The sequence below is a fragment of the Urocitellus parryii genome, chromosome 1 (genome assembly GCF_045843805.1).
Source record: "Urocitellus parryii isolate mUroPar1 chromosome 1, mUroPar1.hap1, whole genome shotgun sequence".
NCBI lineage: Eukaryota > Metazoa > Chordata > Mammalia > Rodentia > Sciuridae > Urocitellus > Urocitellus parryii.
In genome coordinates, this window is record NC_135531.1 from 41,528,726 (window position 1) to 41,544,716 (window position 15,991).

General features: G+C 34.8%; 1 protein-coding gene across 2 annotated transcripts in view; it reads left to right on the forward strand.

The window, feature by feature from the left end:
- Nucleotides 1-3,947: 3,947 nt before the first annotated feature.
- Ndufs4 (NADH:ubiquinone oxidoreductase subunit S4) overlaps nucleotides 3,948-15,991 on the forward strand; it is a 108,288-nt gene continuing 96,244 nt past the window's right edge. For both annotated transcript variants that reach the window (XM_026385934.2, XM_026385935.2), the window contains exon 1: nucleotides 3,948-4,079. In XM_026385934.2, the coding sequence (XP_026241719.1) occupies nucleotides 3,982-4,079 (98 nt within the window). In that variant the 5' untranslated portion in view covers nucleotides 3,948-3,981. The remainder of the gene's footprint in view (nucleotides 4,080-15,991) is intronic.

The window sequence follows — 15,991 nt, forward strand, 5'->3', positions numbered from 1 at the left end:
TTATAGCTGAGTTATAAGGTGGTTCTATTTCTAGTCTCTTGAGGACCCTTCATACTGATTTCTGAAGCATTGTCCTAATTAACAATTCCACCAAGGGTATAGAAGTGTTCCTTTTACTCTACATCTTCTCTAACGTTTATTATTATTGGTATTTTTGATGGTTGCCCCTTCTGACTGGAGTGATATGAAATCTAAGTGTAGTTTTGACTTGATTTACATTTCCTTAATTGTTAGCAATGTTGAATATTTTTTCATGTACTTGACCAACTGACTTTTTTTTTTTTTTTTTTAATTGGCACCAGGGATTGGACCCAGGGACACTTAAACACTGAGTTATCTAGGTTCTTGCTAAATTGCCGAGGCTGGCTTTGAGCTTGGGATTCTCCTGCCTCATCCATCCAAGCAGCTAGGATTATAGGTGTGTGTCATCATGCTCAGGAGGCCCACTGACTTTGAATAAAGGTATAAAAGCAAGTTCACAGAAGAAGGATTATCTTTTCCACAAGTATTCCTGGATTAGGTATGCACAAACTAAAAACGTGAATCTTGACCTAAACCTCACTAAAATTAACTAAAAATGGGTCATAGGTTTAAATGTAAAACTAAAAAACCTTTAAAAGAAAGTCTTCAGGGAGGAGGGCGGTCAACAGTTCTTAGAAAAGACAGCAAAAGCAGAATCCATGAATTTAAAAAGTTAATAAATAGACTACATCAAAATTTAAAGTAATTTTCTGTGAAGGACCCTGTTAATAGGATAAAAAGACAAGTTGAGCCACATATCTGATTAAAGGCTCATATCTGGAATACACAAAGAACTCTTAAAGTGTAACAAGAAAAAAAGAAAACAATCAAATTAGAAAATGGGCAAAAGACATGAGACATTTAACAGAATATACAAATGGCAAATAAGAACGTAAAAAATACTCAACACTGCTGGGCACAGTGGTGCATGTGGGTAATTACAGTGGCTCTGGAGGCTGAGGCAGGAGGATCATGAGTTCAAAAGCAGTCTCAGCAATCTAGAGAGGCCCTGAGCAACTCAGTGAGACCCTGTCTCTAAATAAAATACAAAAAGGGCTGGGGGTATGGCTCTATGGTTAAGTACCCTGGGTTCAATCCCTGGTACAAAACAAACAAACAAACAAACAAAAATTTAACAACTCAACACTTTAGCCATTAGAGAAACACAAATTAAGACTCATGATAAGATATCACTAGACTTATTTATTTTAGCTTGGGAAGAGAAAAAAAAAAAGCAGTGACAATACCAAATGCTGATGAGTATATGGAGAAACTGAATTTTTATAACTAGCTGGTGGGAATATAAAATAGTATGATTACTCTGGAAAATAGACAAGTAGTTTTTTAAAAATTTTTTTTTAGTTGTAGATGGACACAAGATATTTATCTTTGTTTATTTTTTAAATTTCTTTCATACATGACAATAGTGGATTGCATTACATTCATTATTATCCATTCACAGAACAATTTTTCATAACTCTGTATATAAAGTATGTTCACGCCAAATTATGCCAATATACATGAGCTCTCTTATTGATTTTTTTTGCATTACAATTTTAATATAGCTTTATTACACAAATATACGAAAAAATGCTCATCATCTCTAGCAATCAGAGAAATGCAAATCAAAACTACTCTAAGATATCATCTCACTCCAGTAAGAATGGCAGTTAATTATGAAGACAAACAACAAGAAGTGTTGGCGAGGATGTGGGGAAAAAGGCACACTCATACACTGCTGGTGGGACTGCAAATTGGTGCAGCCAATTTGGAAAGCAGTAGGGAGATTCCTTGGAAAGCTGGGAATGGAACCATCATTTTACCCAGCTATTCCTCTTCTCAGACTATACTCAAAGGACCTAAAAACAGCGTACGACAGGGATACAGCCACATCAATGTTTATAACAGTACAATTCACAATAGCTAAACTGTGGAGCCAACCTAGATGTCCTTCAGTGGATGAATGAATAAAAAAAATATGGCATTTATACGCAATGGAATATTACTCAACAATAAGAAAGAATAAGATCATGGCACTTGCAGGGAAATGGATGGCATTAGAGAAGATTATGCTAAGTGAAGTTACCCAATCCCCAAAAAACAAACACCGAATGTTTTCTCTGATTTAAGGGGGTGTGACTCAAAGTGGGGTAAGGAGGGAGAGCATGGGAGGGAATAGGGGGTGGGAGAGAAGGGGAATAGCAAGGATGGTGGAAGGAGATGGTTATCTTTGTTTATTTTTATGTGGTACTGGGGATCCAACTCAGTCTCACACGTGAGAGGCAAGTGCTCTACCACTAAGCCACAACCCCAGCCCTAGACAAATAGTTTTGTTGTAATTTTGTGGTGCTGAGGATCAAACCCAGGGCCTCATGCATGCTAGGCAAACACTCTAACACTTTGCTGTACACCCCCCCAGGCGTGATGTATACCTCCAGTCCAGTTTGGTAGCTTCTTAAAAAAAAATCTAAACACACATGTTCCACATGACCTAGCAATTGCATTTTGGGACATTTATCTCATAGAAATGAAAACACAAAAGCCTGTACATGATTGCTCAAAGCAGGTATTTGTATTGTCCTAAACAGAGAACAATCAAAATGTTCTGCAGTAGGTGAATGGTTAAATTATCCATACCTTTGAATACTACACAGCAATAAAAAATAGAAAATGAACTATAGATACATGCAAAAACTTGGATGGATCTCAAGGGTATTATGCTGAAAGAAGCCAATCCCAAAAGGTCACAAATTGCATAAATCTACTTATAGTTATATAAATAGAATCATACAGTCTCAAAATGTAGTAGTACAATATCAAAGCTAGGAAACTGATATTGATGAAAAGTGTTTGTATAGTCCTATATTATTCTCTAACATGTCAATTTGTCTCATCACAATCAAAATCCAGTACTACTCCATCACAACAAAGGTCACTCTAGGGCTACTCCTTTCTTGTCCTAACCACTGTCAACTTCTAGTTTCCATTTTTAAATTTTTACAGCTAATCATTGTTCTTAAAAGTCAGTAGTCCACAATACAAACACATATCCAACACTTGTTTTGGAAGATAGGTTTTGTTTTATTGCACTGAGCATTAATATTTAATAAATTAAATTTATTAAATAAATATTATTAACAATATTAGGGAGATTAGGAGTGTACTTGTGCTTAGCATAAACAAGGCCCTGGGTTCAATTCCCAGCACTAAAATAATAATATCTTTGATGTCTATGAATTATAATCACACGTTCAGGATTTACTGAGGAAACAGTAATATCAAATATAGTGCTCCATATGCAAGATATACCTGTGACGAAACACCACATTATACTTCATACATGTTTAATAATTTGAATCAAAAACAAATGTTAAAATTTTTAAAATTATTAGGTTCTATTGGGTTTCATATGAGTCCACATGTTGAAAAAAATCCTTCATGAGGCCAGATTGTTTGTGGAAAATGTGATCATTATAACTACAGAAATTCAAACTGCATACAGTCCTGTCCTGGGGGCTTGCAAACTCAATCTGGTAACACTTTGGGAAAGTGCTACTTTTGTTTCTCAAGGACTCAACGAGCTCTCTGGCTCTCCCAATGGGCTCAGCCCTTGATATTTTGAGTTCTTTGAAAAATTATGAGTTGCAGGCGTTTAAATTTTCAATTATTTTCTTCCGGCCTTTCCATTATCATTTTAAATAATAAGTCCTACCAACTAATAAGGATTATCTTTTTTATGGGGCAATATTTACACTCAATGCACTTCTTCATTTTTCTTTCATCCATTTTCCTTCTTATCTCTTTCAACCAAACCTTTTAACTCTTTTCTAAACCCCAGTATTGGAAGGAAAGCAGACACCATACGAATCCCTTACGTTGCGGTTGTACTGGCTTGAGAACGAAGGAAGTTAGACCCTTGCGGGGATCCGTCCTCCCATCCTGCCATTTGCCTGCAGCAAGATGGCGGCGGTCTTAATGTCAGTGGCGCTGAAGCAGGCGTTGTTGGGGAGAAGAGCAGCGGCTACAGCTGCTGTTTCCGTTTCCAGGGTTCCAACCAGGTAACAGAATTGTCCGGCTTCTCCTTCAAGATTCTCAGGTTCCTCCACAGTTGTGGAGTCCTTGCTGGCCGGGTCCCGGAGGAGGCCTCGGAGAGCGTCCTCCGCTGACCCTCTCTTCGGGAGAGGGCGGCGGACTTGGGACTAGCTGCGTTCGCCGGCGCTGGCCTGGCGAGTGGGGGCGTGGGCGCGGGTAGGGGGAGCCGGACCTCTGGTTTCCTGGAAACTTTTGGTCCGTGGCCGAGGTAGAGGGTCTCTGGGGAGTGGTTGTCTCGGGAACTCTGAGCGGAACCTTTGCCCCTCAGAGAAGGACAGGAGTCACCTTGGTTTCTCTCCCCACTTTCGCGGCCCTTCCATTTGTCACCTGTTTGTTCACCACTTCGGTCTTTGGTGTAAGTGGTGTTTATTGGGCTTCCGAACAGAAAGATTGTTTAATTAGTCCGCATGGCAGGAAAACTTTTTTCTTAGGACTTTAGTGTTATTAAAAATGTCATTGCTAGTAATTTTGGAAGACATTTCTTAGTTCTTATTTTTTACGGTGTTGGGGAGGAGCCCGTGGCCTCGCTTGCCAGGTGTGAGCTGTTCCGCTGAGCTACATCCCGAGCCAGGGAAGGTAATTTTTTAGACTGATGGTAGTCCCCGAATTGTTCCCATCCATAGTTTTACTAAAGCGTCACAATAATTTAGCAATTGTTTTATTGTATTGCTTTGAAGCAATACAATGTGATGGTGGTTTTATTTATTTTTTTACTGCCTTACTTAATCCTTCACTTCCATATTTCTCTGAATTTTTCTGAATTCATTTCAGTATTAATAGCGTACACACGTTACATGCACAGGTTAGCATTTTCATCAGCAAAGTCTTAATGTTTTGCCGCTTTTTACACAGCCTGGGGGCTTATATTAAATGTCTACTGCATGCTGTGGAGACTACACTAAATGCTTAGACCAAAGTTGAAAAGATTGGACAGGGGTAGGGTTGGGGTGGGAGGAGGAATGTGAGTGGTTAAAGATTGAATAGAAAACGTGTTTCAGTGCTATTAATGTAACGCTAAACAAACATAAAGGGAATGCGGTAATGCAGAGTTAAACGAGTTAATTGGAACTTTTGGAGGTGACTTATTAGGCTTTTAAATACTGTTATGAGGAAAAGAAGAGGGTTTGCTCGATAAATTTAGTGGCTTCTGAAAAGACTTGAAGGCAATTGTGGAGCAATATATAATGTAGAATAGCTTAAAAAGTAAGGTTCTCAAATTGGGAAAGGTAAACAATTAATTTTTAATTTAGTGTTCTACATTTGGGGAACACTAAATTAAAAACTTGAAAGTAGTTCTCTAAAGTAAAATACTCTACTAAATAACTTAAGGCTAGTATAGAGGTAATCCTGTTTAGATCTTCCCCCTTGGATATTTTGGGGATTAATTGTACTTTCATAAATAATAATGTACTCATGGTAGCCCTAGAACTGAAATCAAGTTTGACGGGATCATTGCTGTAAGTTAATAAAAACATGTCAATATATCTAAGTTTAGGGCACAGCCATTTTTTTTGGGTTTTATAGATAAATCTCTAAATCTAAAATACTAGATCTTGAGAATTGATGATAATTATTGACTACAAATCCAAATTTAAGAGTTTTTTTTGCTTGCAACTGTTATGAGAGATTTGAAAATAAAATTTTAAATCATTCAAGATGACTTTTGATTCACATCTTAAAAAACTTAAGCCAAGGAAAATAGTTTTTAAATACAAATTAATACATTTATTTACTTTTTACACATTTTGTTGTTGTTTTTTCCCCAGAGAGCCAATGATGTTCATCTTACTTTGAGGGAAATTTGTGGTTCCTTTCCCTTAAATGTTATTTTGAAACTCTCTTTTACTATTATGATTTGAGAGTAATGAGAATCTGAAAAGGTTGAGTGAAAAAAGAACCAACTAATGGGGAAATAATGCATCAAATTTTATTGTAATGCTTAAAAATTTGCAAATGACATTTCAGATATTTTGAGTAAAATATGAGAGTGGAATCAGAAGCCATATAAGAAGGAGGGGAGTCAGGAATAGAGGAAAAGAACTATGAAGGAAGTAGTAAGCTGCTACATTAACATTTGAATTTACTTACAGTATATCAGTAAAAATCAAAAAGCTAAACAAAATCCAACAACATATACACACAAGCTAGAGAAAAGGTTATTTACATAGAGCCAGTGATTTCAGCTGATCTACTGAGCTTGTGCCATAGAGTGTCCATTTCCCTGGATTGAGCCTGAGGTGAGAGAAAACTTGATAAATCATTTACATTTATCCTCACTTTCCTAAGGAATTTTCCAGCGTAAATTTAACTATTTAGGATAGCAATGTTTCACCAGATAAATTTGCATTCTTTCAAAATAGCAGTACTTGGGACTTAGGTTATTTGATGTGGTGTTATTTATTTATTCATTTTGATGTTTTCATATATATTTATCTCACCTAGTTCTATATCAACTTCTCAATTTAAACTTGATCTGTGTTTACCTCAAACATAGTTCTTAGGGTGGTAGATCCTCAGTGGGTGTTAATTAATGACTATAGTGGGGACTAAGTGATTGAGACCTCTTTGTAAAGTTTATTTTGTGCTCCAATCTATGGTTTTATCCTGTTGCTTTATTTCCCAGTATGCAATTGAGTCTGCAAGGACCACTGATGAGCAAGGGGTCCTAAGGTTAATAACAGTTCTATGTATATTTCATCTTTCGGTGAAACAGTCTCAGCCAAAATTTGAGAAACTTTTGGAACATTTAAAACCAATAGGTTGGCTTCTACTTCAGATAAAATGGATAAACAGATTCCTATCCCTCAGGTGCAGCTAGCTACTTTTGCTGTCTTTGTTAATGTATCAGACAGTGTTTGAGAGCTTGAAATATTTTTGAAGTATATTTGAAATATTTTTCCTCATTACAAATTCCCAAACTTGGTTGATCCGTTTTCATCAATAGCATATATGTTTGTTGATTTCTTCTTAGGAAAATTGAATAGTTCAATACATATAAATATTAGAATAGTGTCTGGCACATAGTAAACCTTCCCTAAATGCTAATTTTATTATTGTTTTGAATCAGCTAAATATTTTTCTCTTCTTTAGTACTTTTGATAGGTATTGTGATAGATTGTTATGTCCCTAGTCCTCAGCCAGGCGATTTGCTTTGGCCAGTGAAATGTGAGTGGAAATGATGTGCCATGCCAAACTGAAGCCCAAAGAGCTGTCCTATTCTGCCATGTACCTTTTCTCTTTGCTGTGAGATAATCATGGGCTAGGTGGAGTCTGCTCCTTTAGACCAGAAAAACAACATGGAGCAAAGCAGAAACTGGTTTTTGTAGATTGTATAAAATGTAAATGGAATGAGAAATAAAGCTTTGAAGTAAGCCACAAAGATGTTTGGTTTGTTGATTTCTTCAGCATAACAACCTATACTTTTTTTTAAAAACACAGACACACAAACATTTGCAAATGAGCAGGTTTTAGCATATGAAATAAGGATATCAGTAGTGAAATCACAAACCTTTTGAAGGCTGCAACAAATCTTTTTTTTTTTGTATACTATACTGCATCTAGTTTAATGGCTTGCACACAGCAAGTAAATTCTTATCACATAGATGAAGAAATATATATTTAGAAATGAGTGTGAGGAAAAGCAGGAAGCCATAAGCAGTGTTTCTGATAATAGACTCATCAGTGAAAGCCAGGTAAATAGTAACATACATAAATGTGAATTAAAAAATACCTACAATAAATATTTATTCTTTTCTAATTACTTGTAGTGGCTTGAATTTAGGATTTTCACCTTGAATTCTATTAATTTCTGAATTGAAATTGTGTTATTCATAGATTTTGTACTCATATACTTTGACAAGCATCTTGACCTCTCTTTTTATTCAGTTTAAAAAGCAAGAGGCAGAAATAGATTTATTTGGGAAAGGGTATTCATTGGATTATGACAGCCTCATGTAATTAGGGTAACTAACTTCATCTTTATATATAACTTTTTAATTATATGAGGGGCTTAGTGGAGAAAGATGGAATAATTTGATTCCTGTGTAATACCTGCTGGAAGAGGTCAGTTTGGGGATGAGGTAAATGAATAATTCAGGCAGAATACAAATCTACCAAATACAAACAATGTCAAAAGGAAAAACTTCTAAAATGTATCATATCCTTTGATAAAAGTTGATGTTTTGGGGGTGGGTACAGTCCTGGGGATTGAACCCTTTCCAGGCAAGCTGTCTACTATTGAACTATATTCCCAATCTGAGTATCATTTTTATGTATTTATTTTGAGCTCCAATGAATAACAACAGCAGCTAGCATTTATTTCTAACTTCCTGAATATCAGCTAGTGTGTCATTATCTCATGTATTTCCCACAGTAACCCTATGAACTCAGTGTTCTCATTTTTTTTTCAGATGAGGGTACAAAAGTGAACTACTAAAGTTTATATTGCTTGGAAAATATTCTGATTTAGTTGTACATGGGAGGCAAGCACTCTTACCAACTGAGCTATATCCGCAGCCCTATTTATCTAAATGAATATTTTGACTTTTGCAGTTAGGAATATTATATCTGATAATTGTACATTAAAACCTCAGTATCTTCTGCCTTTCAGCAAGTTGTGTTCTTTATTTGCAAAACTATCTGATATTCTTATGTTATTCTTGTTCCTTTTGTACAATGAAAGGGGTTAATATTTTTAATCTATGGATTTTTTCCCTCAGTTTTGTAATTATTTTGTGAGTGACTTCTTATAGGTGACTCCATTATATTTTTTTTACCCTCTTAAACAAATACATAATTTTGTATGTATTTAAATACATTTAAATGAGGTATGCTGAACCTAACTTTTTATGTTTTCCTTACTGCAGTGATAATTAGGAAAACAGTTATTATATTCTGCTACCTTCAAAACCTTACCAAGTGTGTATTATGATACTTGAGTTCTTATGTCAGCTTTTTAATAGTATTTTTTAATAATGTTTTTGTATTTTTAAAATATTTTTTTTAGTTGTTGATGGACCTTTATTATATGTAGTGCTGAGAGTGAAACTCAGTGCCCCACACCTGCCAAGCAAGTGCTCTATCACTGAGTTACAATCCCAGCCCTTTGTATTCTTTCTTGCCAGCCTGTTTTCCTTTAGCTGTTTCACCACCTCTTTTCATTTATCATATGCTTGAATATTAAGCAACTAAATCTGTCGATTATGTAGGCTTAATTAAGCTCTGATAATGGCTGAACTTTATTGTGATTAAAATCTTAAACTCTTTAAGGCTGATGGATTATACAGTTAATATTTGAGTTCTAATAACTTTGTTTTGTTTGCACAGTCCAAAGATTCTGGTCGATGGGCTGGGGTTGTGGCTCAGTGCTTGCCTTGCATATGTGAGGCACTGGGTTCCATCCTCAGCACCGCATAAGAATAAATAAACAAAATAAAGATGTTGTGCCCATGTATTGAAAGACAACCCCGTTAATGAAAGACCCCCGTTTCCCTGTCCAAGGAGAATCACACAAAACACTGGCTGCAAAAGCACGAGGGGGTTTATTGGGACACAGGCGCCTGCGGGTGTCCAGCAGAACCTCAGCCGGAGCTTTGGTGAACTGGCACACCGGGCTTGGGGATACAGAGATTTTTATAGGGTTTGGGACAGGTTTCGCCGCGGGAAGCAACAGGTTTTTTATTGGTTTGTTTAAATCTAGCATATAGGCCACCTAGGGGGTACAGGTCTGCATTCCAAAAACCACAGGTCTGCATTCTATTCTTTCTGTTCCTGCTTATCTGTTCCGGTTTATTCATTCATGCCTCAGGATGCGGGTGCTCTGTTCTTCAACGGGTTGTCTGGAAAGCATGCCTGGAGCCTGAACCTGTTTATGGCCTGCCTGATATCTTGGTTTCATATCTTGGCCTTAGGTAACTGGGCTAACTGGGCTAGGGTCTTTCAGTATAACTAAAAAAAAATTAAAAAAAAGATTCTGGTAGAACTTTATTGTAACTGAATTAAGCAGTGGCCACTTTTTTTATAGTGACTGTCATTAAAATATTTGAATATTTTAGTAAACTATTTTAAGTCTTGCCTCCTTTACATACTGATAAGAGAACAACTTAGAAGTGCTATTTAAAGTTCAGTTCTTTTTATCTGTTGTTTTGATAGTTAAATACAACCTTGGGTTCTTAATAATTAGTTGATCAAATGTAATCTTTTCTTCTTGTCTAGAGTCAGTGGACTTAATTTTTTTTTCTGAAATCATTTTTTAGTTCAGTGGTTTTTAGATGTTTGCTGTGCATCAAAATTACTAGTTTTATGTATACAAAATTCAGATGCCTTGGCCCCAATATTTTGGTCCAGTATGTTTAGGTTGAGGCTTAACTCTGTGGTGATTCTGATGTTCTGATGGGAAGCTGGCTGAAAACTTTTTTTTTTTTTTTTTTTTGGTAAGTTTTCATTCAGAAATAGTTTTCTTTGGGAGAGAGATAGGGGAAATCTCCAGAAACAAAATTGCTTTTATTGATGAATATTTTCTTAATCTAAATTAAGATTTATGCTTTTCACCCATGTGCAATACAAAGGCTTTGGGAGGAGGTTGTTAAAAGGGAGAGAAGGTAGTTTGATAGTTTTGGAGAAAGCCAACCATATTACTCCTCTCTAGAGACTCTTGTTCTTCCTTTTGGAAGGCTCGGGTTTAATATAGAGCAGCTGTTGAACTCTGCCCTTCAACATTTTAAGAAGAAAGTGTTTTATCCTTTAAAATGGAAATGTTTTTGTTTTGTTTTGTTGTGGGGGAGGTGGTCTTTGGCTGACTGTAGTTCTCTAAGAAAGTTTCTTGCTTCTCTAGAGTTCTCTTGTTTCAGTGATTTTTTTTTTTTTTTTTTTTTAAGAATTGTTTCAGATGTTGGGGAGCACCACCTTTGAGTGTAAAGATCTGACTGCTTTTATAATGTTTTGCTATATCCTTAACAAAACTAGATGAAGAGTTTATTTCTTTGTGTTTTCTAGGGCTTAGAAATATGTTCTTTCCTTTATTCAGCTGCTCCATACATAAGTAAAGGGTCCTTGAATAGGACTTACTAGACAAAAGATCCTGTTCTAGATGACTGTTAAGAAAGCCATATGGTTCTCCTAAAAATGTCAGTCTGTCTTGATGAGATTTAAAGTGAATACAGATGTTTTGAGTACTACAGTTCTTTTGAGGACTACCACTCTGAATGAAAAGAGCACTTCTTTTTTCAAGAAAGTTTTTCAGTATACTTATAGGAATTTGCATGAAACATATAAGCTTTGTTTCTATTTCATTAACCTTAATTAGATAGTAATAATTTTACTATTCTTATTATAAATGAGATTTGGAGAAGTGAAATACATCTCATAGCTTTTGTTCATTTCTTGTATTTATTCAACTTTTTAAAAATGTGGAACTTAAAATGCTTTGTTAACATTGTTGTGTGATAAGAAGTGATGTTTTGACAGGAAGGAATACCTTTGTGTATGGTCAGTGCCTTCTATCATATGTTAACTTTACAAGTTATAGTTCGTAGATTCCTATAATATTTGACTTGAAAGAAAATTCTAGGTTCATCCAACCCAATCCTTTTGTTAATGCAAGAGTCTTGAGAACTTTTCTTCTTCTTGATTATCTAGCTGTTGAGGAAGTATGGTGAATTTCTGGGAGCTCTAGAAAATGCTCAATATTTTTAGATTCCTTGATTCTATATTATATTTCTCTTTAAAACTATACAGAACAGGTTTAACCCCTTGTGAACTTTTCAACCCCTCACATTATTGAAGACTTGGTTTTCACTCATTCTCCCTCCTGTCTATGTTCTCGACTTAGCATCTTCAGATCTCTTACTCTATTATTGACCATATTTCCTGATGCTTTACTGCCATTTGGTACTCCCTAGGAATGTTTTCCATTTTGTCAGTCTTTCTTTGAACTGTGTTCTGTATTTTAATTAAATGAGATTATCAGATTATAGTTCAGCTAAGTTTGAATTGAAGAAAATTGACACTAGGTTAAATTTTTAATCATTTTATTTTAAAGATTATCATGAAAGAAATTTTACCTTTTTCTTGTGGCATATAGTTCTAAGAATCTGCCCCCCCCCCCCCACACATCTATTCTGTTCTTAGAATTTTAACTGGTGTAGAGAGTTCTGTAATAGCCACCATAATCAGTACAGAATACCAAAAGACTTCATTACCCCACTCCCTCATGTTATCCCTCCCTGATTTCTGTAATCCCTGGCCACATTTATCTTTATCTCTATAGATTTAATAATTTTCTAACTGTAATATAAATGAAATTATACAGTGCACAACCTTTTGAGATTAGCTTCTTTTAGTCATCACAGTGTCTTTGAGATTCATCCAAGTTGTATATATCAATAGTTCATTCCTTTTTACTGCTAAGTATAGTCCATTATGAGGATGTATCATTTTATTTATCCATTCACCTATTGAAAGACATCTAGATTATTTCTGTTTTTTGGCAATTATAAATAGAACTATTATAAACATTTGTTTACCAGGCTTTATGTGAACATGATTTCATTTCTCTTAAGAGTAAACAAATACCAGGGGAGGAGATTCCTGGATCAGAGTTTAATGAGTGTATGTAGAACTTTATAAGAAACTGTCAAACCATTTTGCAAGAGTGGTTGTACCATTTTGCTTTCTACCTCCAGTGTATGAAAGTTTTAGTTGTTTTCGCATCTTAATTAACATTGGTATTTTTGGCAAAGCCATTCTAAGTGAGTAACAATATTCATTGAGTTTTTATTTTGTAACAACTTTATCAACCTATAATTCACATATCATAAAATTTACTCATCAAAGTATATAATTTGATCATTTTTAGTATATTGACACAATTGAACAACCATAACCACAGTCAATTTTAGAACATTTTCATCATTCCAAAAAGAAACCCTATATATATTATCAGTCACTCCCTGTTTCTCCCTTCCTCCAGCCCTAAGTAAATACTAATCTACTTTTTGTCTATAAATATGCCTGTTCTGGACCTATCATATAAACGGAATTGTAGAGTATATGGTATTTGTGTCAGGCTTCTTTCACTTAGAATAATATTTTCAAGGTTTACCCAAATTATAGATTGTATCAGTATTTGATTCCTTTATGTTGATGAATCATCTGTTGTATGGATGTACCACATTTAATTTGTCTGATAAACTGATGGGCACTAGGGTTTTTTCCACCTTGTAGCTATTACAAATAATGTTTTATGAACATTTGTGTACCAGCTTCTTTGTGGACGTGTTTCCATTTTATGGGTCGTATGCCTAGGAATGGAATTGCAGAATAATCTGATAAATATGTTTAGCCTTTTGGATAAAATGCAAATTGTTTTCTTTAGTGGCTACAGCATTTTACATTCTTTTTTTTAAATTATTTTTTAGTTATAGGTGGACACAATGTCTTTATTTTATATTTATGTGGTGCTGAGGATCGAACCCAGTGCCTCATGCATGCCAGGGGAGCGCGCTACCTCTGAGCCACAATCCCAGCCCCCATTTTACATTCTTACCAGCAGTGAATGGGGGGTTTGGTGCCTTCATAGCCTTTCAGATTCGTATTATCTTTTTTTAAAAAAATTATAGCCATCTTATTGAGTATAAAGTGATATCATGTCTTTGATTTGCATTTCTGTGATGGCTAATTCATTGTGGTTTTTTGTCATTGCTGTTGTCATTGTTTTAGTGTTGGGGACAAGGTTTTGCTAAGTTGCTCAGGCTGGCTTGGAACTCAAAAATCTTCCTGCCTCAGCCTCCCTAGTAGCTGGAATTATGGGTACACACCACTTTGCCTGGCTCATTATGGTTTTAATATGCATTTCCCCATATTGAACTTGTGAAGTATCTGTTTATGTGTTTTGCCCATATTTTAATTGGGCTCTTTATTTTCTTATTCCTTAGCTTTGACAGTTCTTAAATATTCTGGATAAAAATTTTTTTTGTCACTTAAGGCAGGAAAAAAAAAGTTATTTTTCTCCTCCTTGTTGACTTATCCTAGGGACTCATGGATGAGTTCCCCTATAATAAAACACAGATGAACAGAACAGCATACAACTTTATTTAATGTAAGTCTTACTTGATACAGGAGATTTCTTAAGGAAACAAAGACTTAAAGTAACAGTTGAACCTATGTTTTTTATTCTTAGTTTTGATCAAGAGTGAATAGTCAGGAGAGATGCCATAGGGAAAAGAATGTGATCTAAGGGTACTAGGATAAACTTTGTAAGCCATATTTGTTCATTCTTTGACACTTCAGAATAAAGGGTGTGCCTTTCCTGTAGGCATAGAGAGAGCACCACTCACATGAGAGTCTTAATGATGTGTGTCAGGGAAGATTGTGAAATCCCTTCCTAGATTTTATAACTTGCTTTAAGGAAGAAGGGTAGGGGACGAAGATGAGAGAGTGCTTCCTGCTTCTACAGTATGCCGAAGTAGCATATTTTGGGGTATAGTTATGTCAGGTATGTAGTTCATAAACTTTTTTTTTTTAATAATCTGTAGCTTTTCATTCTCTTAACAATATCTTTCACAGAGCAAAAGTTCTTAAATTTGATTAAGTCCAGTTTACCAGTTTTTTTTTTTTTTAAATGAAGTGTGCTTTTATTGTATTTAAGGGCTTTTTGCCTAACCATAGGCCATGAAGATTTTAAAAAATATTTACTTCTTGAAATTTTGAAGTTTTATGTTTTGCATTTAGATCTTTGATTTATTTCGTATGAACTTTTATATAAAATGCAATGTTTAAGTCAAGGTTAATATTTTGTGTACATAGATGTACACAGTTCCAATACCACTTATTGAAGTCTTCTTTTTCCTTTTACATTTTCTTTTCTTTCTTTCTTTTTTTTGGGGGGTGATGCTGGAGATGGAACCTAGAGCCTCACACTAGTTAGGCAAGTGCCCTATTACTGAGCCACACTCCCAGACTATCTAATTATTCCTATTTTTTAAAAATAGTTTTTGATCTATTTGCCTAAATCCCTTTGTCAGTATCACACAGTTTTTATTACTATAGCTTTATATGTTTTTTGTAGTTGAGTAGTTATGGTTCTTCTAATATTATTTTTTCTTATTTTTTTAAAGCTATTCTAGTTTTTTTCCATCTAAATTTTATAATCAGTTTGTCTTTTTGAAAAATCCTGCTGGAATATTGATTAGTACTGCTTTAATTCAGTTTGGGGGAGTTGACATTTTTTTCCCTGTTGTCTTCTAATTCAGAAACATGGCATGTCTTTTATTTGTTGATTTCTTTCATGAATGTTTTGTGACTTGAATATGCGTATCCTATATATATTTCTTTAGATTTATGCTTAAGTATTGCAATTTGGGAACCTGTGATAAAATGGCACTTTTTAATATAAATAAATATATATATATATGTAGGTGGATACAATACCTTTATTTTAGTTTTACATAGTGCTTAGGATCAAACCCAGTGCCTCACACTCTACCATTGAGCCACAACTCCAGCCCATAGCATTGATCAAACCCAGTGCCTCACACTCTACCATTGAGCCACAACTCCAGCCCATAGCATTGTTTTTTAAGTTTCATTTTCTAATTGTATATTTGCTGTATGTAGAAGTATAATTAATTCTGTGTTGATTTTTATATCCTGAAACTTTGCAAAATTCACTTGTTTTGTAATTTTAAAAAATAGATTCTTTGTGATTTTCTAAGTAGATAACCATGCATTTTGGAATGGAACAATTTATTTCTTCCTTTCTAATCTCTAGGTTCTTTATTTCTAAGAGACTGTTAAGTTAGATATTCTTAGGGAAAACTTTCAGTTTTTCACCATTAAATACAATGTTAGGTAAAGTTTCTTTCTTTCTTTTTTTTAAATA